Genomic DNA, 24658 nt, shown 5'->3' with positions numbered 1-24658 from the left:
GTACTTAAAATTCGGAGTTGAAATTCGCTCAGACAGCTGCCCAAAATAATGATTCCATTTTGGAGTACCCTTATCCTTTATGAACTCATGTCAAATCTTCCAAACGCTTGAAAATACATTTATCACAGGCAAAGAAATGAACAAACAGAGTGTCTAGTGTGTTCAACATTTTAGTTCCCAATAGATTTCTGACATGCCAGGGGTCCTCCCAGAGAAAGACTTTGTTTTGTTTTTACTCACAGAACAACTCAAGGGTGATTTGTGATGTAATTCCCAAGCATATTTTTTTATTGTTGCAAGAATGTGAATATATGCACAAACTTATTTTCAGTTCTATAATGAACAGCGCTCAATGGGAATATAAAATTTTTCACTTTTCTAGGGGAAAAGTCAGTTTCAGTATTCTGAGATTACCCAAAAGGAATAGACCAGTCATCTGGTCATCTTGAATTAAAATAAAATCACCTGAATCATAGGTCAGCTATAGGACCACAAGGAATACTTTGAGTCTGTAATAAAAGACTAGGAACTATAAATAGTAATTTTGCATAGTTATAAGAAAATATTAAGTACAGTGGTGTGTTATATCCAAAACTCATAGCAATTAAATATGATGAAAATACTGAGTTATGGTAATTGATATATAAGACTACAATCTGAGTAGGATGGGTTACTGCAGATAAAATCCAATCTTTATATTCATTGGCTTGGCATTGTCTTACAGAGCAAGGCAAATGTAAGCATACAGGGGTGGATTTTATTGTTGGAGGGGGTTTATGTGGTAAAGTACTTCCTGAAGGAAATATTTTCTGAAGTTAAAAGTGATAAAAGTCAGAATAACACTGATGGTAATTGATGATGCTAAAACCCACAAATTTTAAAAATCATAAGGAATGTGTATTAAGATCTTTCTTTCTAGTCCTATTGATAACCCTATGAAGGGCATGCTCTTTAACTTGACATTAAGAGGCGGTATCTTGTCTTTATCTTGTGGACAACACATCTGCAGCTTAGCTTGTGTTCCTAAAGTCACACAGCTATAGTTGTGGTGGAAGGATCTTATTTGAACCCAGGCTTACTTTTCTCAAGAGTGTGAATACATATACAGCTGCGCTTTGGTTTCGTGTCTTTGTCTGATGTTCCTTCTTCCTTCTCTATGTGCCCTACAACTAAGTCCTTTAAAGAAAGGAGCCTAGTGTGGCCGGTCATGGCCTAAGTCATGATTCCATCACTCTTAATAAGGTTATGCTAATGTAGACAGCACCGTTGAATCTAGAAAAAACACCAAAAGATAGACATCTTACCAAAAATGCCCAATCCAATTACTCAGCCAGCTAATGATCCCATGATCTTCTAGAATCCCCATATCAGTTGATAAACATCTTCAAGTGGTGACAGCAGTCTTAACAATGCTTTCTGATTCTCTTAGTACAGCTGTCAGGCATGATTCTCATTCTAAGCCAGAGGAATTGGGGGCTGGGTATTGTGAGTACCCTAACAAATGGACTCGATTCAATTAGCTTTAAAGGGTTAAGGAGATAAACTAAGAAAAAACAACTCCATATTCTCTAAGGTCATGAAATTTACATTCTTTGGAAGTGCAAAGTTCAAGGATACATCTTGAATTTTTGTCAGGTGTTGGCTGTGCCAACCATACAATTCTTAGAGTAAGAGATCCCCATGTTGTGACTACAGCAAGTTGGGTGTTTTCCTTTGGAAATTTTATTTTGAACAATATCCTAGAAATAAATCTTAAAATAATTCTTCTAGAGAATTTTTTTATTACAAATGTAAAAATAAATGTGCTTATCAGCTAAAGGATTTTGTCAAAATTAAATCTATAGACTGTCATGTATAACTAAAATGTTTATCTTGTTTTTTTCTTTGACAATGCTGGAGGCAGATGACTCTCCACTCTCTGAGGACCACTTCCCCATGAGGAGGAATCATATGTATTGATCACTGAAACTTGAAGGTCTCTGTTTTGGAGGTGTTATTTTTTTTATCAATATATTTCTTTATCATTTAATTATTTCCGCTCCAAGTTTGCCTCTGGGCTCTTTGAGTTGTGACAAAACAGCTGTTATATGACAAGTTGCCAGAGTTAACAGCTGCCCGACACACTCCACTGCCAACCACAACACCAATGATGAACACAATGCAGGCTTTAAATGGGCATCATTTTTTTAACATCACAAAACTCTCTTTGTGACATTGGGCTGTCAAATAGCAAAGAACACGCACACAATAACCTGTATCTAATTCATTATCTCTTTAATGCTTGCCTCATATTGTCACTTAGTGATAACCAAAAGGTCATTCATATTAAAAGTACAGTCATGAGCAACATATGTAGGAAAAAAGCATGTTTTAGGAACCACTCGGACAATATGGCAAATGGTAAGAAAATAAGAAACAATAGATATACCATCGACCAGACCCTAGGACAATGAAGAGATTTAGTAAATTGAGTAAATAGTGTTATTACAAGAGCACATGTAAAGAATCATGGAAAAGAGACACAGTTTTGATGGAAACATATCATATTCATTTTCTTTAAGTTAAATATAGCCACATCTAATATCTTCATTTAAAAAAATCGCAAAATAAAAACTAGTTCTCATGGTTCAAAAAGTTTAATGCTCTTAACCATGCTGAGGCCAGTGGCAGGTGCTGACAACAGAGACCATGTGGATGCCCCTGGTCTGTGCTATCTCCAGAAACCATGTGGAAGTCCATGATCCGTGTGTCCCACTGACTGTAAAGGGCAAGGAGGATGCTTCTGCAGTGGCATCAATGACTTCAGACTCACAGTTGAGAGAGAGAGGGACGTAGAGGGCTTCTGTGTCCTACCCCAACCCCACTCCCCAAAAATAACAGACTAGACAGGAAACCACCAAAGAGAACACTTAAACAACGTGATAAAGATGCTGAACTGTAACTCTCCACAGCTGAGGGCTTCTGGCAGGGGTGCAGGTGGGGAATTACTCCATTTTCTTTAATGGGCTGACTACCAGGAGGTTGAGCTTGCTCCAGTGAGTATATGGGCAACACAAACTGGATGGGTGGTTTTTGTTTGTTTGTTTTTCTTTTGGGGGACTCACAAAGTTGGGGAGTGGACCTGGAAGTGAGTATGATCAAGCACATAATTGTGAAATTCCCAAATAACCAATAAAAATATGACATTGAAAAACATTTTTTTAAAAAAGGAAAGAAATACAAATACAAATCAAGTTGGTGGATTTGGAGACTCTGTGTTAAGTTAGCCATTATCCCTAAACGATCCTATAGGTTCCATGATATCTCAATAAAAAGTTTCAGTTCTTTTTTGCTAAAAAAATTAATATTATATTTTTCCATTTGGAAACCTAAATATCTCATCATATTCTGTTGGCTTCTTTTTTTAAAAATGTTTTTAAAGTTTAAATCCCTCCGCTCAAGGACAAGGAATCTATGAGGAAGAAGAGGTGAATAGATTGTAAGAGTTAGAGGTGGTGGATAACTCCAAGGAAACTGTCTGCTAGACACTGCAGGTCTGATGCACATAGGAACTCACAGAGACTATGGCAGCAAGCACAGGACTTTCACAGGATCGAGCCAGATAGAATAGCAGCACCGAGAGAGGGGAATGGACACCAGGTCCCACCCCTAACCAAGAAGTTATTTATAACTGATACCCACTGGAATAAGGAAAACCAATTTTTTTCAATGGGTGTCACTGGTCACAGAAACTACACTCTAGGGCATGTCAACACAAAACAGATCTCATGTTTTATTATTTATTTATTTAATATTTTGCGGGCTTCCTGTTTCATTCTGGTTTTTTTTTTTCTTATTTTTTGTTGGTTTTGGTTTTAATGTTTGCTTTTTGTTGTTTGTTTATATGTTGAAAGAGTGAGAAGCATGTGAAGTTGGGTAGGTAGGGAGGAGGAGGGAAGGATCTGGGAGGGGTTGGGAGAGAGGAAAGCATGATCAGAATTCACTGTATGAAGAAATATTAAATAAAAACTGCTCTCTTTCTTTCTCTCTCTCTCTCTTTCTCTCTCTCTCTCTCTCTCTCTCTGTGAGTGTGAGTGTGAGTGTGTGTGTGTGTGTGTGTGTGTGTGTGTGTGTGTGTGCGCGAGAGAGAGAGATGTTAGTGTAAGTGTCCATATAAAGATGAGAGGAAAACCTTGAGTGTCTGTCTCCTCTTTCCACCTTGTTTAGTGCTCCTTACACTATACCAGCTGGCACTAAACTTGTGCGGATTCTGCTGTCTCCACTTCCTGTAGCAGCACTGAGATTATAATGATTATCAGTGATGTGAAGACCATTTATCAATGATTCCTTTTCCTGGTTCCTGATGGCCAGATAAGTCCCTGAAGTACTTCCTCAGCAGGCTCTTGAAACAGCTATTGTAAGGTGTACTATTCAGAACAGGCACCACATCCTGTCCTTCACCCTGCCCCAGGAAGACATTTCAAAAGGCCTCCTCTATTTGCAGTGCACTTAGTCACAGAAACTCTTAGGACCTTGATAACTACCGATTACGAATTGCTTTTGGTCTTCTGCCAATGTTATGTTTAACTATAGTCAGAATGAACAAAGGAGAGCCTGAGAAGCTAGGGCAGTGCAGCAGCAAAGGAGGAGTCAGCATCCCTGGTACAAGCAAAAAGTGTGACCTTGCGTTTCCTGTGCCTTCATTACATCTCCAGCATGCTCTAGCTACCTTATTTTTCAATGTGTCAACTAGAAGCCTGCCTTCACCCCACCACAGTGAGCTGTTCTTTTTCTCATTGTTTAGTTCTAATATCGTATATTTTTGTTCTAATCGCCCCCCCCCCCCCCCCCCCCCCCCCCCCCCCCCCCCCCGCCTCCAGCTGAGTGAAAACTAGAGGTTTACATCCTTGTTTACTCCATCTGAAGTCCCCAGGAACACAATAGGGACTCAGTAAATATTTATTGATTATGGAACAAATTAATGAATGAATGAGTGAATGAATGAGGGAAAGAGGGGAAGAAATTGAAGTAAAATGGTGAGAGTTGTTTTCAGCATTTTTTTTTCCTAGAACAGGAGAAAATTTTCAGCTTCCACATAAAACTAATGATTGTCATTTTCCATAATATTTTTGCACCTTTTTTCCCCCCACAATTAAGTTTGTTTCAAATTTGAGTATCTTTCTGAATACTCACCTAAAAAGAAATCAAAAGTAAATTACTTCTATCATTGAGATCTGTTTACCCTTCGGAAGCAATCAGTTTCCTTTTTACACGATTCATGTATACTTTCAAAGAAGATCTCAAAAGAAACAAATTGACTTGAAACACCATAATTATTGGTATTTTTCTGCCAGATGCCTAAGTATATTTTCTTATATACTCTCCTATTCACACACACTTTGAGTTGTAATTCATGACATGTAAGTTCGTTATAAAAGCACATTGGCTCTGTGCGAAGGGTCAGTAAAGCACATGGCGTCTTACAAATAGCCATCAAGCCAGTTTTTCAACTACCTTTAAAATGTGCTAAATTTGCATGCTGTTGTAATCACAAAAAAGGGGTCGAGTAAAGTTAAATGTTTGAGGTTTGTGTATTAGAATGTCTTCCAGAAAAAAATAATAAATGTATTACTATAGTTATTTCTTTTCACAGTAGTTTTATCTGTTTAATTCTTGGGAGGACATGGACATGACACATAATATGTATGAAGTTCAGAGGACAGCTTGTGGGAGACAGGTCTCTCTTTCTGCCATGTCCTAGGGATTGAGCTCAGATCACCTGGCTTGCAAGTATCTTAACCTTTTGAACTATTTCACTGGCCCTGTGTACTTTGTAAAATGATTAAATGTGCTTTATTAGTATCATCATTATTATTATCATTTAATTCCATTAGACAGCAAATAATTAACTTCTTTTGGAATTATCTTAAGGCATTTTTCATTAATTGATGCTTATTTCCAGGGTAAGAAACACAACATTATGTATTATAATCAGACAAAGTCCTTTCTATACATGCACTTAGTCAACTTATAATCATATTAGATAAAATGATTTCCTAAGTTAATACTTGGTTAAGAAAATAAAATGAGAAAAAATAACTGGTATAATAATCATGTATAGGCTCACATGAAACAAACAGGCTCCACATGAACACCTTAGCTTAGCTACTACTTAATTGCACCCACTTAGCCCTGAGAAGAGAACCCAGATGAGTTGTGCCTGAGCATATGAATTTCAGAGGCACTGCATGAAGAGATATTGCAGACAGCAACAAAGCACTAATACACACTACCTATGTCTATCATGTTATTTAGAATTCACTTTCTTTTTTTATTTTTTCTTTTTATTATTAAGAAAAAATTTTCATTCATTTTACACATCAATCAAAGATCCCCCTCTTCCCTCCTCCTTCCCCCAGCCTCTCCCTCCCTACCCACCCAAACGTCTCCCCTCAAGAAGGCAAGGCCTCCCATGGGGAGGTACACCCAGCAGAAGCAAGTCCAAGCCCTTCCCCCTGCCTCAAGGCTGCACGAGGTGTTCCATCATAGGTAGTGGGCTCCAAAAAGCCTGCTCATGCACCAGGGATGGATTCTGATTCTACCACCAGGGGGCTTCCCAAGCAGCTCAAGCTACACAACTGTCTCACCATACAGAGGGCCTAGTCCAGTCTCATGCGGATTCCAAAGCCATTGATCCAACTTTCATGAATTCCCATTAGTTTGGTTTGGTCATCTCTGCAGGTTTCCCCATCATGATCTTAATGCACTTGCTCATAGAATCCCTCTTCTCTGTCTTTGACTGGACTCCTGGAGCTCTGCCTGGTGTTTGGCTATGGATCTCTGCATCTGCTTCTATCAGTCATTCAAGAAAAGCTCTGTGATGACAATTAGGGTATTCACCAATCTGATCTCTGGGGCAAGCCAGTTCAGTTCAGGCACCCTCTCCACATTTCTAGTAGTCCAAGCTGGGGTAATCCTTGGGGATTCCTGGCAACTTCCCTATCACTGGGTTTCTCTCTATCCCCATGATGTCTCCCTCTATCATGGTATTTCTTTCATTGCTTTCCCACTCCATCCCTGTTCCATTACCATTCCATTCCCTTATGTTCTCATCCCCTATCCCTAACGTCCATTGCCCAGCCCTCATATCCAGTTTACTCATGGAGACCTCATCTATTACCCCTTTCCAGGGCAATCCACATGTCCCTCTTTGAGTCTTCCTTGTTAGCTAGCTTCTCTGGAGTTGTGGGTTGTTGTCTGATTATCCTTTGTGTTATATTTAGTATCCACTTATGAGTGGGTACATACCATGTTTGTCCTTCTGAGTCTGGGTTACCTCTCTCAGGATGATATTTTCTAGTTCCATCCATTTGCCTGCAAATTCCATGATGTCATTGTTTTTCTCTGCTGAGTAGTACTCCACTGTGTATATGTACCACATTTTCTTAATTCATTCTTCAGTTGAGGGGCATCTAGGTTGTTTCCAGGTTCTGGCTATTACAATTAATGCTGCTATGAACATAGTTGAGCGTGTGTCCTTGTGGTATGATTGAGCATTCCTTGTGTATATGCCCAAGCGTGGTATAACTGAGTCTTGAGGAAGATTGATTCCCAATTTTCTGAGAAACCGCCATACTGATTTCCAAAGTGGCTGTATAAGTTTGCACTCGCATCAACAGTGAAAGGGTTTTCCCCTTGCTCCATATCCTCTCCAACATAAGCTGTCTCCATTGCTTTTGATCTTAGCCATTTTGATAGGTGTAAGATGGTATCTCAGAGTTGTTTTGATTTGCATCTCCCTGATGACTAAGGATGCTGAACAATTTCTTAAATATCTTTTAACCATTTGAAATTCTTCTTTTGAGAATTCTCTGTTTAGGTCTATAGCCTATTTTTTAATTGGATTTTTCGTTATTTTGATGTCTAGTTTCTTGACTTCTTTATATATTTTGGAGATCAGTCCTCTGTCAGATGTGGGGTTGGTAAAGATCTTTTCCTATTCTGTAGGCTGTTGTTTTGTCTTATTTACTTTGTCCTTTGCCTTACAGAAGCATTTTAGTTTCAGGAGGTCCCATTTATTATTTGTTGCTCTCAGTATTTGTGCTACTGGTGTTATATTTAGGAAGTGGTCTCCTATGCCACTGCATTGAAGACTATTTTCTACTTTCTCTTCTATCAGGTTCAGAGTCACTGGTTTTATATTGAGGTCTTTGATCTACTTGGACTTCAGTTTTGTGCATGGCGATAGATATGGATCTATTTGCAATCTTCTACATGTTGTCGTCCAGTTATGCCAGCACCATTTGTTGAAGATGCTTTATTTTTTCCATGGTACATGTTTTGGCTTCTTTGCCAAAAATCATGTGTTAATAGGTTGTGGTTAATGTCTGGGTCTTCAATTCGATTCCATTGGTCCACATGTTTTTTTTTTTGTTTGTTTTTTTTTTTTTTATGCCAATACCAAACTGTTTTTATTACTATAGCTCTATAGTAGATTTTGAGGTCAGGGATCGTGATGCCTCCAGAGGTGGCTTTGTTGTACAGGATTCTTTTAGCTGTCCTGGGAGAGGTGGCTTTGTTGTACAGGATTTTTTTTAGCTATCCTGGGTTTTCTGTTTTTCCAAATGAAGTTGAGTATTGTTTTTTCCATGTCTGTGAAGAACTGTGTTGGGATTTTGATGTGGATTGCATTGAATCTGTAGATTGCTTTTGGTAAGATTGGCATTTTTACTATGTTAATCCTACCTATCCATGACCATGGGAGATCTTTCCATTTTCTGATATCTTCTTTATTAATTATCCTTTCTTCAGAGCTATAAAATTCTTGTCATACAGGTCTTTCAGTTGCTTAGTTAGAGTTACTCCAAGGTATTTTATATTATTTGTGGCTATTGTAAAGGATGACGTTTCTCTGATTCTTTCTCAGCCCATTTATAATTTGTATATAGGAGGGCTACTGATTGTTTTGAGTTAATCTTCTATCCTGCCACATTACTGAAGGTGTTTATCAGCTGTAGGAGTACCCTGGTAGAACAAGAAGAAGCAAAGTCACACCCAGGAGGAAGAGAAGCCAGGAAATAATCAAATTGAGGTCTAAAATCAATAAAATAGAAACAAAGAGAACAATACAAAGAATCAATAAAACAAAGAGTTGGTTCTTTGAGAAAATCAACAAGATAGACAAGCTCTTATCCATACTAAACAAAAGGCAGAGAGAGAGCATCCAAATTAACAAAATCAGAAATGAAAAGGGAGACATAACAACAGACAACAAGGAAATCTAGAGAATCATCATGTCATACTTCAAAAACCTGTACTCTAAAAAAATGGAAAATCTAAAAGAATGGACAATTTTCTTGATAGGCACCACATACCAATTAAAATCAAGAGTAGATAAACAATTTAAATAAACCAGTAACCCCTAAGGAAATAGAAACAGTCATTAAAAGTCTCCCAACCAAAAAAAGCCCAGGACCAGATTGTTTCAATGCAGAATTCTACCAGATTTTCAAAGAAGAGTTAATACCAATACTCTTCAAATTGTTCCACACAATTGAAACAGAGGGAATGTTACCAAGCTTCTTTTATGAGGCTACACTTACTCTAATTCCTAAGCTACACAAAGATGCAACAAAGAAAGAGAATTACAGACCAATCTCCCTCATGAACATTGATGCAAAAATACTCAATAAAATATTGGCAAACTGAATCCAAGAACACATCAAAAAAAATATCCACCATGATCAAGTAGGCTTCATTGCAGAGATGCAAGGATGGTTCAACATACAAAAGTCTGTCAATGTAATACACCATAAAAACAAACTGAAAGAAAAAAAACACATGATCATTTCATTAGATGCTGAAAAGGCTTTTGACAAAATCCAACACCCCTTCATGATAAACGTCTTGGAGAGATCAGGAATGCAAGGAACATACCTAAACATAATAAAGTCAATTTAAAACAAGCCAACAGCCAATATCAAATTAAATGGAGAGAAACTCAAAGTGATATCACTACAATCAGGAACAAGACAAGGCTGTCAGCTCTCCCCATATTTATTCAATATATTAATCGAAGTTCTAGCTAGAGCAATAAGACAACAAAAAGAGATCAAGGGGATACAAATTGGAAAGGAAGAAGTCAAACTTTCACTATTTGCAGATGATATGATAGTATAAAATTCACTTTCTATACAGATAAAGCCATGTGAACATAGGGATGTTTGACCAACTTGACAAACACAATAGTAGCAGTTTCACAGATTTTCAAGAACAGATTTTTCTGCTGATTGGCATACCATTTTATGGCTGTAAGACTGAGGCATTCATGGTGATCTATTACATGAGCTATATAGCAGTTTGCATAGCCAGACAAGCTGAGATTGCTCCCATGCCTACCGAGCAGTACCTCGGAGAAAGCCTGATTTGCTCTTACCAATGAAAGCGATCTTCCTTTTGACTGCATGAGCACCACCTGATTAATATTAACAGTTAACTGTGCAAATCATATTACCTTTGCTATATTCTAACGGCTAGAAGCAAGTGACAGGGGTTACCCATAGCCAAGGGTATGTGTATGTGTAAACACATTCAAAGTTTTGTGTTTTAATCATTTTAAATTACATTCACTTAACAGCAGATAGACTTGTTAATAAGATGTACCTAAGAGAACCATTTGGAATCTACAGCCGCAAAAGATCAAAGTACGTTTCTAGCTTTCTTATCTGTGTATCTGTCTCCACTGGTCAGCTATCGCTTATTTTAGCCTATGTATTCCTATTGGTTTTGCCTTATAAAGTGTTCTTAACTGTAGCTAGTTCCTATTCTTGAATTCTTTGCTAGCAAAAAAGTCTGTTAATTTTATCATACAGATATGATATTTTTGTTAATATACATTCTGCTAAAAATCTCAGAGATGTTCACATAATTAAGGGTATCTGCCTTTTGTCCAAAATTTCTCTTTCCTCTCCATCTGTCTCTGTCTCTCTGTCAGTCTGTCTGTCTCCAGATCCTTGCTTTATAGCCCTGGCTAGCCATTAACTCAGGATCCATGACATGCCTCAGCCTTCTGAGTACTGGGATGATAGCCTTGAGTCACCATAATCAGCCTTCTCATTCTCTTAATTCAATTTTTTTTGTTTGGGTTTTGTTTGTCATTATTTTCAGGAGCTGATTTTATCAAAATTCTGGGAAATGGCATACATATTCAAGAGCCACATTGTAAGCTAATGCAGGAGACAGATGTTAGTTGAATAAACACACAAAAAGAAAGTTAAATTGTTACCAAAAACAGTGGGAGACAAGTCCACAGTTTGGTATCTGAGAAGTAAGTCAGGCAGTGCTACCATATTTCCTGAGTAAGGCATGTTTGAAGTGGGTCTGAATAATGAAGAAATAGTGCAAGGTGGTAGAAAAATTGGACAAATGAATACTAATAATTTTTACAGGCAATCTACTCCATTGAGCACTTTGATACTTTTGAACAGTTATTGAACCAAACCAATCAGCGTCAGAACTCAATAATCTAAGGGGCTGAATGGTACAACCTGGCATGCTCATGCACATCTGTGGAGTATGGTTTCAAACTCAGATCCTGGGGCTGAAGAGGTGGCTCAGTAGTTATGAGAGCATGCATTTCTGTTCCAGAAGACAAGAGCTCTGGTTCCAGCATCCATGTAAGGTGGCTCCTAACCACCAGCAACTCCAGCCCCCAGGGATCTGACACCATCTTCTTCTAGCCTCTGCTGGCATGCACTCACACAAACACAGATGTCTACACATAAACAAAACAAAACAAAAACTCAGAATTGCCTGTCTTTAGTCTGTGACAGCAACATTGGAAGCAGAAGGCAGTAAATTAGGAGTGCTGCTTGACCAGTCCAGCATATATTTTGCTGTTTATTGATTGTATCTGGTATAGTATCTGGTATATGGCTCAATAATATTCCATAGGTACACCTAAGAGAAAAAGGTTTCTTCTTTAAAACTCCTCATATTTAAAACTCCTCAACTGCATGTTCTACCATTAACACATATATTTGTTCCCAGCAGAAATTCTAATCATCTAAAGAGTTATAGGTTGTCATCCTCTGAACCACGACACGCTGTCTAGCTGCAGGTCTACACCCCACCCTCCAGCCCACGAGACAGAAAATCCTGCTACACATGTCTCACAGAACCTGAAACAGCCTGCGCTTCCTGGATTTCCACTGCATTCCAGCCTTCAAGACCCTCAGCTTCGCCCCCATCTCAGCAGGAAGTAACCATGAAAGATTTCTACAGCCCCTTTGTCACGTACCCCTTTTTCTGAACCAAACTCTCCAGCCCAGGGGCTGGACTGACCTTAAAAAAATGTTCTATTATTAATTGTATAAATTCTGCCCATGATACAAAAATGTATATACTATCTGATATTCTTCTCATGTACTTCTGACAATTGTTTTGTATGTGAGTCTTGCTATGTATACCCTCCCACAGGTTATTACTATCCTCTCATAGCTAATAGTTTAATATTGCACTGATTACAAATTTAAATTAGGTAAGCTGCAGGTGCAGCCTTGGTCTCACAGATGCTCTTGACTAATTCAGGTAATTTTATCTAAGTATACCTCCTTAAAATACAGTTTAACAAAATTTATACCACTACCAGAGATTAATAGATAGAGTCAATGTTCTAAACTAATCATTTATTTTTGATAAGTCAGAATCATAGTATTTAGACACATTTGACCATATTATGCTGTAATAGCTAATGATAGATTTTTTTATGTTATTCCTCTGCCTCCCTTCTTGGGACAGAGATATTCTAATTATATACAAATACACTTATTAGATGGCTAAACTTATTCTCAACTTGCCATCTGTGTAGATTACTTATTATAAATATATTTTATAGATTATGAATATATATTACTGATACAACTATTGATAATATATCAATAATTACTTATCAATTATCCAGTCATCTCCAAACTTAATATTAATCCACATCATTCATGGCCCTAGAGAGAATTAAACATCCTTTTTTACTGTACAAGGAAAGGGGAATTGTGGTGAGCCACAGAATATGATATAGGGAGTCCAGCTGTATATAATAAGCTATACCTTGACTTACCAAGGGTCCTTCAAGAGGGAAGCCATTTATCATGGAATAGTTGGTGTTATTCAGCTTTAATATTTAGCTGCTCCTCATTATAAATTTCTTGTGCTCATAATTTCCATAGAATGTGTATGTGTGAGCATTCTGCTCAGGCTAGTACTTGGATAAGGTAAAGTAGGCCTCTGAGCCTCCCTGCTCTCTTTTTAGCATTTGAATTGGGTATCTGCCTTTTGTAAATTTCACCTTTAGCTAGGGCCAGCCACAAACAAAGCTGCTGTGGATGTCTTTCTGTATGCTGTGAATATGTGTTGCTCTGATTGGTTGATAAATAAAGCTATTTGGCCTATGGAAAGGCAGCTTAGAGGCAGACAGGAAATCCAAACAGATAGACAAGAAGAGAAAGGAGAGGCAAGGAGATGCTGCCAGTCACTGCCATGAGAAGCAAGATATAGAAGTACTGGTAAGCACATGGCAACTTACAGATGAATAGGAATGGGTTAATTAAGATATAAGAACTAGTATTCCATTGTGTATATGTACCACATTTTATTTATCCATTCTTCAGTTGAAGGGCATCTAGGTTGTTTCCAGGTTCTGGCTATTACAAACAATGCTGATATGAACATAGCTGAGCAAGTGCCCTTGTGGTATGATTGAGCATTCCTTGTGTATATGCCCAAGAGTGGTATAGCTGGGTCTTGGGGGAGATTGATTCCCAATGTTCTAAGAAAGCGCCATAATGATTTCCAAAGTGGTTGTACAAGCTTGCATTCCCACCAGCAATGGAGGAGTGTTCCCCTAGCTCCACATCCTCTCCAGCATAGCTGTCTTCAGTGTTTTTGATCTTAGCCATTGTGACAGGTGTAAGGTGGTATCTCAGAGTCATTTTGATCTGACCTATTCTGGTGATAGGATGGCTATCATGCTAGAAACTTAATTGTCATGCTAGAAACTTCATCCAATGACTGAGGGAACCGGATGCAGAGATCCACAGCCAGGCCCCAGGTGGAGCTCCAGGATTCCAATTGGCAAGAAAGAGGAGGGTTTGTCTGAACAAGAATTGTTGAGACCAAGATTGGAAAAAGCACAGGGACAAATAGCCAAACGAATGGAAACACATGAACTATGAACCAATAGCTGAGGAGCCCCCAACTGGATCAGGCTCTCTGGATAAGTGAGACAGTTGATTGGCTTGATCTGTTTGGGAGGCATCCAGGCAGTGGGACTGGGACCTGTCCTCAGTGCATGAGCTGGCTGTTTGGAACTTGGGGCTTATACAGGGACACTTGGCTCAGCCTGGGAGGAGGGGACTGGACCTGCCTGGACTGAATCTACCAGGTTGAACTCAATCCCCAGGGGAGTCTTTGCCCTGGAGGAGATGGGAATGGGGGGTGGGCTAGGGGGAAGGTGGGGGAGGCGGAGAGCGGGAGGGGGGAGAACAAGGGAATCCGTGGCTGATATGTAAAATTAAATTAAATTATAAAATAAAATAAAAAGAAAAAAAGGTATAAGAACTAGATAGCAAGAAGTCTGCCATGGCCATAGCTTAAAAATAATATTAGCCTGTGTGTGTTCATTTGGGTCTGAGAGGCTGCAGGACCAGCAGATGAGAGAGATTTGTCCTGACCGGGGGCCAGGAAGGACACATGAAAACTATCAGCTACACAAAGCATTGAAGAACTAGTGGAAAACAGAATAGTGGAGACCACCCCTTGCCTTCAGGCCTAGTGGCATTCCAGAGCAATTGAGTGAGAACAGAGGAGGGTTTTTGCATCTCCAGGTGGAGAAAAGAGTGAGGCAGGATTCCTGGAGGCAGAGAATCATATGGCTGGGAAAGAAAGAACAAGGCAGTTTTCTGCAGATGGTAGACTGAGCCACATGGCCAGAGACAAGAGAGAAAAGTAGAGATTCTGTAGATGGTAAGGCAGATCTCTTGTGGAGTTTATCAGGGCCAGGAGTAAGGCGCTAGAAAGGATAGATGGAGGATGAAGGAACAGAGGATGAAGATGAGACCTAAAGTATAAGGCTTAGTTATTGCTAGGGCTATGAGGTATAGAAAAAGTAGGTACAGAGAGGAACTGAGACTCAGGATGGAACTGAAGCTGTATAGATAAAATTTTGTCATAGAGGAATAAAGTAAACGGACAAAGAACATGGTGTATGCAGATTCTTTTCCCTCAGATAACCCCATGCCAGATGTAGTTTCTTCCCCAGGACTCTGGGAGGAATTTTCTCAGGGCAGGTACTTGGGAAAATTCTGTTACCCAGTGTCTCTCTTACTGCTGCCTCAGATCCAGTTATAGAGCTCCCAGTTACCCTGTCTGCCTGTGTGCACCATGCTCCCCACCATGAGGATAATTGACTAAAACCTCTGAAACTGTGAGCAAGTGTCAATTAAATGCTTCTTCCTATGAGAGTTGCCATGGTCATGTTGTCTCTTCACAGCAATAGAACATTGACTAAGGCGTAGTGTTATATCCAAATTCACGTAAATTTACAATTACCCCATATAAAATTTCAATAAAATTCAATTTGAATCTTTGTGGTCCTTCTGCAACCAGGATCTGTGTTGACATCCATGTTGCCCCCAAAGGCCACAAGGATGCCCAGGGTCTGGGCCACCACCTGTGACCATTTTGGTGTCCAAGGGCCATGCCACTGCTGGGGCCATGCCAATCTGAGTGGCCTGTGCTGTCTCTTGAGGCCATAGTGTTATCTGAGCCAGGGCTGCTGCCAAAGACCATGTCGGAGTCCGTGGTCCTGCCACAACTGGGGTGTGAGTTGATATCCATGGCTCCTCATACCATCAAGGGCCTTGCAGATGTCCAGGGTCTGGCCAGCTACCTGAGACCTAGCTGGTGTCTGAGAGCTGTGCTGCCACCAGGGCCATACTGACCTGGGTGGCCTGTGCTGCCACCAGGGCCATGATGACACACTTTGGAGAGGTGGTCCCACCCCTCCCACCCCTTACCATGGGCATGGGAAAGCTGGCTCCATGCCTCACCTGAGAGGGGTGGTCCCAGCAGCCCAGACTGACCAGCTCAGCTACCACATACCCACACCTGGGCCTTGGGTTGGCTCACCAGAACATCTACCCCATGTATGACCAGTGGTAACATGTGAAGAAACTGGTCCTATGGAATAATAGCCACAGGAACTCCATGACTAGGGGCAACAGCAGGATATCCTAGAGGCGTTCTGGTGAGGGTCCAATGACGATGGTGTGCCAGAGGCCTTGAACCAGACCAATGACTCATTGCAGTGAACAACTGCAGTTGGAGCTGATTGGACAAAAGGGTATAATGTGTGACACACCACAGCTCCCGATGCCACCAGGACAAATGAACAGGTGTTGGAGAGATGGGAAAGACAGAGGGTGGGGTGTTATCTTGTTTGCTTGCTTTGTTTTGTTTTTAGTTAATTTCTTTAGTGGGCATCCTTTTGAGAGAGGGGTGTTGCAGTGGTGAGGGGCAGATATGGTGAGACAGGGAGGTGAGGAAGCCTGGGGTGCATGATGTGAGATTCCCACAGAATCAATAAAGAATTATGTTATTTTAAAAAAAGTTAAATCTTTGGATGCAGCATTAAAGAATGCAGTTGAATAAGACCTGACAAAGCACAGTTTACATGCGACTTTGAATGTCCCTCAGTACGACTTTAATCCATTGGCCAATATGTTCCATGGTTAAATTAAATTAAAAATAACATTTAACAGAGAAACAAGTGAGAGACTGTTTCTTCTGTTTCCTTGGCCACACATTGCAATGATGAAATATATTTGCTTGCAATGATTTGTTCTCTGTTGACCTTTGTCCCCCTTGTATCTAGAGCTCACATGCAGTTCCCTGTGCACATCTAGTATGCTTACTAAAAAATTAAGACAACCTCCATTTTTATACTAATATTTGTATTTTAAAGTTTTTAATTATGTTATAGTCAGCATACAAAATAATGCTCTTTATTATAACACACATATGTATGTATGCATGTATGTATGTAGGTAGGTAGTAGGTATATAAATTCTACTGTGTTCTTATTTGCCTCTCCATGTCCTCCTTGGTCCAGTCCCATTTTCTGATTCCCTTCCAGTCTCCAAAGAGTGCTCCCCTCAACTTTTATGTCACATATTACATTGCCCTCTCCTTTTGACTTTTATTTTTGATACTATTAAAAATATCCACAGGAAGAAGAAATGAACAAGGGCAAAAAGTGAGAATGTGATCTGTAAGTTTGCCTTCTTCAGAATTAAACATGTTAACAAATCTATATAAAATGCTCCTTGGCATGATGTCAGTTAATAGTTTGAAGTTCTAAAACTATGAACCACTCTTCATCTGAGATCAGAATCAGTATTTTATTTTCACATGCCACCCTCCCTAGGACATAGACTGCCTAAGAAAATAGTAGGAGTATTTCTGAATAAGCTTGACATTTGGTTTATCAGACTATGGGGGGAGGTAATTGTTCCTCCCTTATGTATGTGGGCACATCCTATTAGCTAAAAGACCAAATAAGACAAAAAAGTTGAGCCTTCAACAGGTCAGAAGGAGTTTCCTGCTGTGTCATGAGCCTGATGGCATGTAGGTAGGATGATGCAATTCTCCTGAGTCTTCAGTTTGCTGACAAAAAATCTTAAGAGTATCATCTGCCTCTGTGATTACATAACCATTATATTTATCTGGGGACTTCAGACTAACATAAATGTTTACAATTTATGATGATCTTAGACCTTTTTAAAGGACTAATTCACATAAGGTATTATATGGATGCTTGCATATTTGAATCATTCTTCAGAATCAGTTCTCAGTACCAGAAGTACATAAGATGCTGAACAGTGGCAGGATTATAATCTACATTGTGAAGTGCTTTTTTTTAAAAAGTGTATAATCTTTGTGTGAAATAAGAAACAAATATATACTATATATTACATAGTCATATAGAGTATAGTCTAATGGATATATATTATGCATATGAATGTATATATAATAAATATAAGGAGATAAAAGATACATACATACATACATGGATTGGAGAGGAGGCTCATTGGGTAGGAATACTTTCTGTGCAAGCATGAGGACCTGTCTTCACTGATGTCAAAAGCCACGCTTTACCACTTATGCATGCAAGCCCAGTGCTGTGGGAGGCAGAGACAGGAGAATCATGGGGCCTAACTGAGTACATGGAAGGACATTGTCTCAAAATGAGTAAGAGTGACAGTGAAGCTACTTAATGTCCTCCTCTCGATTCCACACATGCACATGGGCATGCAAACCCATTCTCACATGTGAGCCTGCATGCATATACTTACCACAAATGTATTTATACATATACAAAATGGTTAAATGCATGCATACATAATGTGTGTGCCATTTGAGATATAAGCCAAAGACACTGCCAATTAAAAATATTAAGGAAGACTCCTCAATGAATATGGAACCATCAACCAAGAAAAAAAATTGTTGACTGAAAGAGAAGGGGGAAAATCCCCATAAAAGAAGATTCTTTGAATGAAAAAACTTACTTGAGATGATGGAAACTCCAAGTGTGCAAATAAGAGAGTTTACATCATGGGGCTTGGTGAAAATCCAGACTGGAATATCTATATAAAGATGTGGTTTGGTGAACCCGCAGGATAGTGAAGGTGCCCAAAAAGGCAGGGATGAAGACTGATGACTGGAAGGTGAAGAAACACAACTTTGCTTAAAATGCCACAAAATAAAAGCCTCTCTATAGTCTATACTCTCTATACTCAGGCTGCAATATGGCTTCACCACAGAGCCAAACCAAGAAACACTGAGCAGTGTTTGTTACTGTACTCTGAACACTCTGACTTTTCTAAGGAAATGCCAGGTGCCAGTCATGTTCCTTCCTGCTAAGTGCCATGTCTGGATTTGATTATTCCCATCTGTTGCCATGCTGGGATCTAAGTATACCAGGGCCTCTGTGGCCTGTAGGCCTTTCCAGTTCAGATGTTAAGGTACCATGGGGGAATATTCTTTCAGCTCTTCATGTAGCTGAACATAGGAAGTTTATGTTTGAGACACCTTGTTTACTGATAACCCGACAAGAAGCTTTGCAGAAAACTTAAACGGAAGGAATGGAATTGTGAGCACCAGGAGAATGCTAAGATGAGGTTCCAAAGTACACTTTGCTAGCTTATTTAAGGAAACTCACACTGCCTCCAGTGCTCCTAAGTCTCAGGTGAAGAGTGTTAACTCTTCAGGAAAGATAATAACAATTCTGGTGAAACACAAACCAAGGAACTGAAGAAAACAGCAACTTCCTTTCTGCTAAAAAATAAAGAAAATAAAAGAGTCCTAGCAATGCTGTTTGTGAGCACAAGCACTGACTTGAGCAGATTGCTTTACCGACAGAGCAGAATTTAACATGGCCAGGTGGTTTATCCTAGGTTAAAAGACTCTTGTAGGATTTTCCATGGCCAATTTGGTTATAATTGTTGTTAATACAAAAAAAAAATGCACATGATAGGCTCTTCCCATTCATTGCCTTGGTTTTATTTGGCTCTCAGTGTACATGTATTTATAGTTATATTTCCTTTGTATAAATGTACATCCTCTTAATTTTTTCAACACTTAAGACTTTCTTCCAAGCTTCCTTCATGTTTTGTTCATCTATTCTATGATAGCATTTATCCTTCCTTAATGACTAGTTCTTCATATTTATACACTCATGTCTGCATCCAGATAGCATTAGCAGTTCAATTTCTACTTTCTATCAAGTTTTGTTTATTTATTATATAATGGCATCCATCATTACTTAATGATTAGCTCTTCATATTTACACATTTGTAACTGCATCTTGGTAGTATTAGCAGTTCAATTTCTCTTTTCCAGCATAGCCCTGTCCTCTATTCTCTTCTGTTTATACTTCAATTCCTGATTCTAGAGAACCTCCTTGGAAAATGTCCTACCTACCCTGTGTCAGTAGGCTTGCATAATTCTTCTATAGATCACTCATCTTCAGTGTCACTTTGAGGTATATGCACGTGTCTCTTGATGATGAACTGCATAAAGACTAAAGTATATCTACTCATCTTCTACAGCTTATGTAATAAACACAAGCACACATAAAGCATGATGTATATGTTTTTAAAAGAAGGACTTAAGGAATATTCGAGATGCCTACTAAAGATTATTTTAGCTCTACTCCTGGACATCCCTATTCTTTGGCTGGTCAGTCATACATTTGACTATGGAAGGACTTATTGACTTTTATTATTTTAATATAATTGGGATTTCTAATCTAAGCACATAAACTAGAATACTCAATATTTCTACCTAGACTATAAAAAAATCCACCCAGTTATCTGCAGTTAGATACAATTTTTATAAGGATAAGAGTGCTCTTGTTAGATTTTATTGGACTTTAATAGGACACACAAAGAACTCTTCAATTACAGGTTATATTATTTTTTCCATCCTAGTGCATTATTTTTTCCCCAGGAAAATATTTGTCCTCAATGAGAGATATAACTGGTAAGGAAACATTGTCCATAGATGTTGCTTGAATGCCAAAGCATGTGGCAGACTGTAATATCTAGAACAACAGTAAGCAAGATATTTGAGACACTTGGTTCTCTACCTAAAATCCTCCTTTCTATCCTTTATTTGTAACTCTTAGGACATCCTCATACCAAAACTACTCACTTCCTCAAGTGCATCATATATCATTTTGTTATTTGAAACCTTTGTAACATTTTCTCATCATAAATTCCACTGCAATTCTCCACATGTTAAACCTTTGGTTAAAGCCTGAATATGCTCCCACGTTTTATAGGATATTATCTTTTTACCAAAATGTAGATGGCATCTCCTTTTCCTGACTCCCAAACACTTCAGATATTAATCGAATGGATTGTACACATTTATCACTTCCCATGGACCAAGGGGTTTTAAAAGTCAATAATATTTATGTGAGTTGAGTAACACCATTACTTTAACATAGGGCTAATCAAATATGTATATATCAAATCAGTATATATATATTATAATATCAAATATTTTATATATATAATGAGTTACTTTAAGAGACACTGGCCCATGTGACCAAGCTTTTAAGAAAATAATTCATGACCCAGAATGCCAAGCTAGTATTTTTAACACTAGATTCATGTACAGATTGAAATCCATAAGTGATCAACTTCCAGGAGAATTTTTGATGGGCAGATTTCAGTGGGGGGTAAAATTGCATATTCAAATATTACCTCTGACTACCAAGTTAGAAAGCATAGGAACTTTCTGGAAGAGTAGCTCCAATAGTCCCCATGGTATATATAATTTGTAGTCTTTTTCCACCCAAGCATATTAGTGGAATAAATGCTATAGAGAGCAAAAAGAAAAATATCCACTTCCTTGAGAAAATTAGGAAATGCTGAAGGTCTTGCTCTTTGTGCCTCACTCCTCTGACAGATTGAATCATTTAGACCAAACCAATAAAATCTCCATTATCTTTGGTCAAAAATAATCTAGATTCATTAAAGACACATGGTCTAAAGCAACACATTTCTCCTAATTCTAAATCATGCTGTGACAGTTCAATTGAAGTTTCTTTTTGTTTCATTTTACTGTGGGCAACATCCTATCATCATGAAGACTAGTTTCTCTTGCTCCCCAACCAGTTAGCAACAGATATACACATCATAACACACGGGGATTTTTCCTACACACGGTGAATTGCACTGTTTGCTATTCATGTCTACTAATTTTAAATAGAAAGTGATGTTTTTTTGAACCTAAGCCCATGGCTTCAAAAGCATTAGTAAGACTAAATACCTAACTGAATATAGTATAGCTACCCTCTTTAGAGACCTCTAGCATACTTTTCGTCTGTGGAAGTATCATAGAGGTTAAACATTAGATCTAACCATGAGACACACAATGTAATTTAGTGCAGTCATGCTGACACAGATGCCTATATGACACAATGGGTATTTTAAAATTTTGTTTTGTTTTTAATAAAATATCAAGTGCAGATTTCTCCAGCTATATGGAATGTCAAATATATGACAGTCTCAACAAGGACATTGAGGATGAAACTGTAGACAGTGTTTGGTATACTTATCCAACATGGTCTGTATCACTAATATCTTAAATATATACCTACCCACAAACATTGAAATATTTCCAATATTAAGTGATAAATTTTAACTATTGTTTCAGGTTTGACTTCCAATATATTACCACCTAGAATATTAGCACACAGAAAATGTTAACACTTAGGGATTTTCTTTCTCTGTTTTTCCCTCCCTTCCTCCTTAGAAACCCTTGGCACAAGAGCTCTGGTATGTTTTATGTTGGTAATAACCACAGGCTGAAAAGTGATGGCAAAGTTTATACAAGCGAGTAAGACGGCTGAAGGAACAAGGCGTCCTAAGTCACATTTGGAGGGAAAACAGATAAACAAGACCTCAGTGCACAATCTTAATTACAGTGCAAACACACGCACAGCCCATAATATTCCTGGTGTTTATAGGCTATACCAGTTCTTTTTGAGGCCCTTATGGTTAAGAGTTTAAAGGCAAATTTTAGTAAAAAAATTTTAAGATTAGTTTTAGAATTGCATAAAATTCGAGAACATTTAATTCCCACAGGCCTGCAGCTAGTTTCCCTGTCATTAACATCTTAAATAAGTATAATACATTTGTAAGTAACTAACTCATTTATCTATTGCTATAAACTGGAATCCATGTTGTACTGAATTCTTTCTAGTTTTTACCCTAGGGCAATTTCCTACCCGTGGTATCTTTTGGAATTCAGTTGTCACCCTCTTTAGGCTTCCTTGATCCCATGTTTCTTGGGCTTTCCTTGTCCTTGATGACATTTTGAGGAGTCAAATTAGTTATTTATTTTGGTGTATGTCCCTCAGTTGGAGGTAGTCTGTTGCTTTTCATATGATTCTGTTACCATCTCTAGGGAATTAGAGCATAAAGTTACAATGCTATTGCCCTGGCTTCCTACATCTGAGTTAACCCTGATCAAAATTATACATACATTTAATGATACATAGTTAATTATACACTTAATTTTTTCTTACAAGAGAAACAACTCATTTTCTAGTCTCCAGTACTTTAGACTCTTCTACTTTTGCCTATCTATAATAATTTTAAAATTAAAGTTTTACAGGGAAATTGTAACACATCTTTCCATTAATTACTTAAGTTTTAAGATTAATTCAATAAATACCATTAAATGCTTCATTTTCCAGTATTATTCTGAAGGGGAAGACTTGCCAGTAAGTAAAGCACAGTTTCCATTCCTATTGGAAGTTAATTCTAGTTGAAGATATGTAAAATGAGCAGATAAACCTAAATATGATAACTCAGTAATGCAAGCTGCTCATGGGCAATGAGGCAGAGCAATGGGATAAAGGGATGGATGTTGTGGACTAATTCTACCCAACATCATCAGGAAAATCCAAACTTCATTTGAACACATCAGGTTTGAATTACTGGTAAGAAGTTTTCCTGGAGATGTAGAAACACTGGGCCTTCTTTGAGGGAAAATGTATTATACAAAATAAATGAGCAGATGCCAAATCTATTCCTTTCTTTTAAAAAAATTTATTTGCTGAGATTATAATATAATTACATCATTTCCCCCTTCCTTTTCCTCCTTCCAAACCTTCCCATATACCACTCTTTGCTTTATGTCAAATCATGGCTTCCTTTTAATTTACTCTAATTTTTGGGTAGCCCAATGGATTTCAATATCATAACTTTAATCCACACAACATAGATGCAATACAAATTTATGCGAGATATGCCACAATTAATTAATCTTGAATAACACAGATGAAAGGTAACTTACACCAATGAGAACGTTACAAGAAAAATATGAAGGTTTTCTCATAATAAAAAGAAAAACTAAAATTCAATTTGTCCTCAGAGAAAACAAGAAATTGGATGTCTTGTTCCAGATTTAGGTAGTTAAATTTAAAGGATAGTCTTTAAAAGTCTTAGATTTTGAAAGGAGTCCATTACTCTGTGGCTGAATGAGGTTGAGATTTAGTCAGGAAAGAGTGTGGTGAATGCAGACATCCCCATCCCTTTCGTTAGCCGGACTCCAGGCCACTTCTCAGAACTGCACAGTGAAGGAGAGAGATTATGTGAAGCTTGGCATGTACTTTAGACTTATTTATGTCACATCAGTAGCTTTCCATTGCATTCTGATTCATCTTTCACCAGACCCATGTCTCAGTCCATTTAGACTTACTAAATAGACCCCATTATTCAACAAAATCATAAGACTGTTTAGTCTTACCACACACTTAGATGTCTCAAGAGTCTGGCCTACCAGGAAAACCTACAAGGATTTAACCTATTGCCAAATAAAACTAAGGCTTATTTGAAAAACTTGTCCAAACCATTTTTGACATCTGTTACATGAAAACTAAATATTATATTCAGAAGCTTAGATTTTAAGTTTAGAACACAGCATATAGATGATACAACATGTAATGAACTATAGTATTCACAAAAATATTTATTGGATGTGCTTTGTCTATTGCTTGCTAGTGTTGAAACTCCTTCATGCATTATTTTTTTTTTCAGGTAAGGAAATA

General features: G+C 38.2%; 1 protein-coding gene across 4 annotated transcripts in view; it reads right to left on the bottom strand.

Annotated features, from left to right (window-relative positions):
• The window catches only part of Nyap2 (neuronal tyrosine-phosphorylated phosphoinositide-3-kinase adaptor 2), a 409837-nt gene that overhangs the window by 3957 nt on the left and 381222 nt on the right, over positions 1–24658 (bottom strand). The window contains exon 7 of one of the 4 annotated variants that reach the window (XM_052750021.1): positions 8453–9003. The exons of the other annotated variants lie outside the window; for them this stretch is intronic. Within the exon in view, the coding sequence (XP_052605981.1) occupies positions 8971–9003 (33 nt within the window). The 3' untranslated portion in view covers positions 8453–8970. Of the gene's footprint in view, positions 1–8452; positions 9004–24658 lie in introns of those variants that run through there. 4 annotated transcript variants of the gene reach the window in all.

This window comes from Peromyscus californicus, unplaced genomic scaffold (genome assembly GCF_007827085.1).
Source record: "Peromyscus californicus insignis strain IS unplaced genomic scaffold, ASM782708v3 Scaffold_21__1_contigs__length_65335640, whole genome shotgun sequence".
NCBI classification, from domain to species: Eukaryota; Metazoa; Chordata; class Mammalia; order Rodentia; family Cricetidae; genus Peromyscus; species Peromyscus californicus.
Note: the sequence above shows the minus strand (reverse complement) of the source record. Positions and strands in the feature narration are given on the sequence as shown.